This window comes from Teleopsis dalmanni, unplaced genomic scaffold, assembly GCF_002237135.1.
Source record: "Teleopsis dalmanni isolate 2A unplaced genomic scaffold, ASM223713v2 unscaffolded_contig_0993, whole genome shotgun sequence".
NCBI classification, from domain to species: Eukaryota; Metazoa; Arthropoda; class Insecta; order Diptera; family Diopsidae; genus Teleopsis; species Teleopsis dalmanni.
This window is the reverse complement of record NW_024032375.1, coordinates 6,100-7,955: the sequence shown is the minus strand read 5'-3', so window position 1 is coordinate 7,955 and position 1,856 is coordinate 6,100. Positions and strand designations below refer to the sequence as shown.

Below are 1,856 nucleotides of genomic sequence, written 5' to 3'. Positions count from 1 at the left end.
GCGCGCACGTAGTTGGAGTTGTGGTGCTTTAAGTGGATTTATTCCACGGTTGTGCTTAATATGCAATGAAGGATAATCAATTTTACTTGCCTTTGTTTTTTAATGATACTGGGGGAGTAACATGACAGCAACATGACGGGTGGAATCAATTGAAATTATTAAAAAGGAATTCAACAAGGAATCAATTGAATTGAAGCAAATTGCGAGCCACAATCTTTAACAGAAAAATAATGAAATGTATTCAACTAATCTGGGATAAAGGCTGCTTATATCCGTTTAATTATTTCTGTATCTCTGCACATTTTCAACAAAGGATGATGCCAAATATGAGATGATTTAATAAAGCTCGAACTGAAATCATTCTTAATTGGAATTTAGTTTATCGTATTTGTATACTTACCCTAACATTACCAGACGATAGCAATTTTTCGATGATGGCGCATTTTCATCACACAGCAATGAACCGGAAGTACATGCAAAATCGTCCATCGGCTCAATAGCATCCGAATTGTTATCCATTGCTTGAGCGTTTAATTCCGAATTGGTTATTATGCGACTTGTTGTGCTAACTATGCCGTTATTGCCGCTCGGCACATCATCGAGAAAAGTGACGACATGTGCATTACCGCCACCGCCAATAATGCCTGTTCCAGCTCCCGTACCAGTAGTGGCTGTAGTAGCCGTTGTTGCGGTAGTCGCTGTAGATGGTTGGTGATCTTTAATGAAATCTGGTGTTGCAACAGCATGATGTGTGGAAGCAGTTGCGTCATTAATTGAAACCTCAGCATAGTCGTTATTATTATTGCGCGCACAGAACCAATTTCGGCAACGGTTCATTGTTGTCGGCAGCATTCTCATCTGGTCTTCTTGTTCGGTGTCCTTGCTTAACTATATATTCCACGCTTCTCCTACACGTTTATGTATAGCACTATGTATGTAAGTGCCTATACATATGGTTAAAATGTATCTATTTGGATGGCACACTAAACGATAAATTAATTGGAAAAAAAATTTGCTCCCACTTTTATGCGCCAGAACACAGTGGTTTCGAGTGTTATTTTGTGGTATTGAGTGCTGCTTAAATTGTCAACGGTGGTTGACATTGAAAGTAATTGCCTTCTTGTGTGAAACCACGAACCGCTTGCTTCATTGGTTGGTTACTTCCTTCGCCTGTTGGTTTTTATTACACTGCTAATGGTCGCCTATAGATATCGAACTTTATGGTTCATTAAGTGGCACATTTTTTGTTTGGACATTTTCTGTTTTGATTTGTTTTTGTTTATTTTCCCACCCTCGATTTATCTATTCGGGCGGTGGTGCTCAAATAGGAAACAGCAGGACTTTTCAAACTCAATTAATAAAAATTGCCTTCAGATTTAATTTTGGATATTGTCATCAATATGTCAAGAATGATATGTTTACATTCGCTATTTGGTCGTCTTTCCCATTTTTACTTAATTTTTCCTCACATTTTCGAACAATTTTTATTTACAACTTTTTTTCTTAGATTTTTAAGTTGTTAAGCCATTCTTTGTTTATTGACCATTTCGACATTTGTGTAATTGGCTTCTTCCTTGTTTTTTATAGGCTTTATTTAATATCGTTTAAATTTGCGTGGGTATATGTCATCTGAAATAAAAAATAAATTAGATTTGTGAGATACTTATAAGAAAACCATTTGAGACTATATTACTATACTTGAAATTGATGAAACTAAGTATAATTTGTCTATTTTTGGAACCATTTGGATTTTGTAAAAATACTGTATCAGATTTCATGCCACACTTTTTTTAAGTGTTAATATCAATTTATTTTTACAAAATTAAATAAGAAGTGCTTACACTATGGCCCAATTG

At 35.4% G+C, this 1,856-nt stretch overlaps 1 protein-coding gene across 1 annotated transcript; it reads right to left on the bottom strand.

The window, feature by feature from the left end:
* Nucleotides 1–400: 400 nt before the first annotated feature.
* On the bottom strand, nt 401–837 carry LOC119663859 (GTP-binding protein Rhes-like; the record flags this gene model as incomplete). The annotated part of the gene is given in 1 exon segment (XM_038073461.1): nt 401–837. A coding segment is annotated over 1 exon segment (437 nt), but the record flags the coding sequence as incomplete, so codon positions are not given.
* Nucleotides 838–1,856: the final 1,019 nt, after the last annotated feature.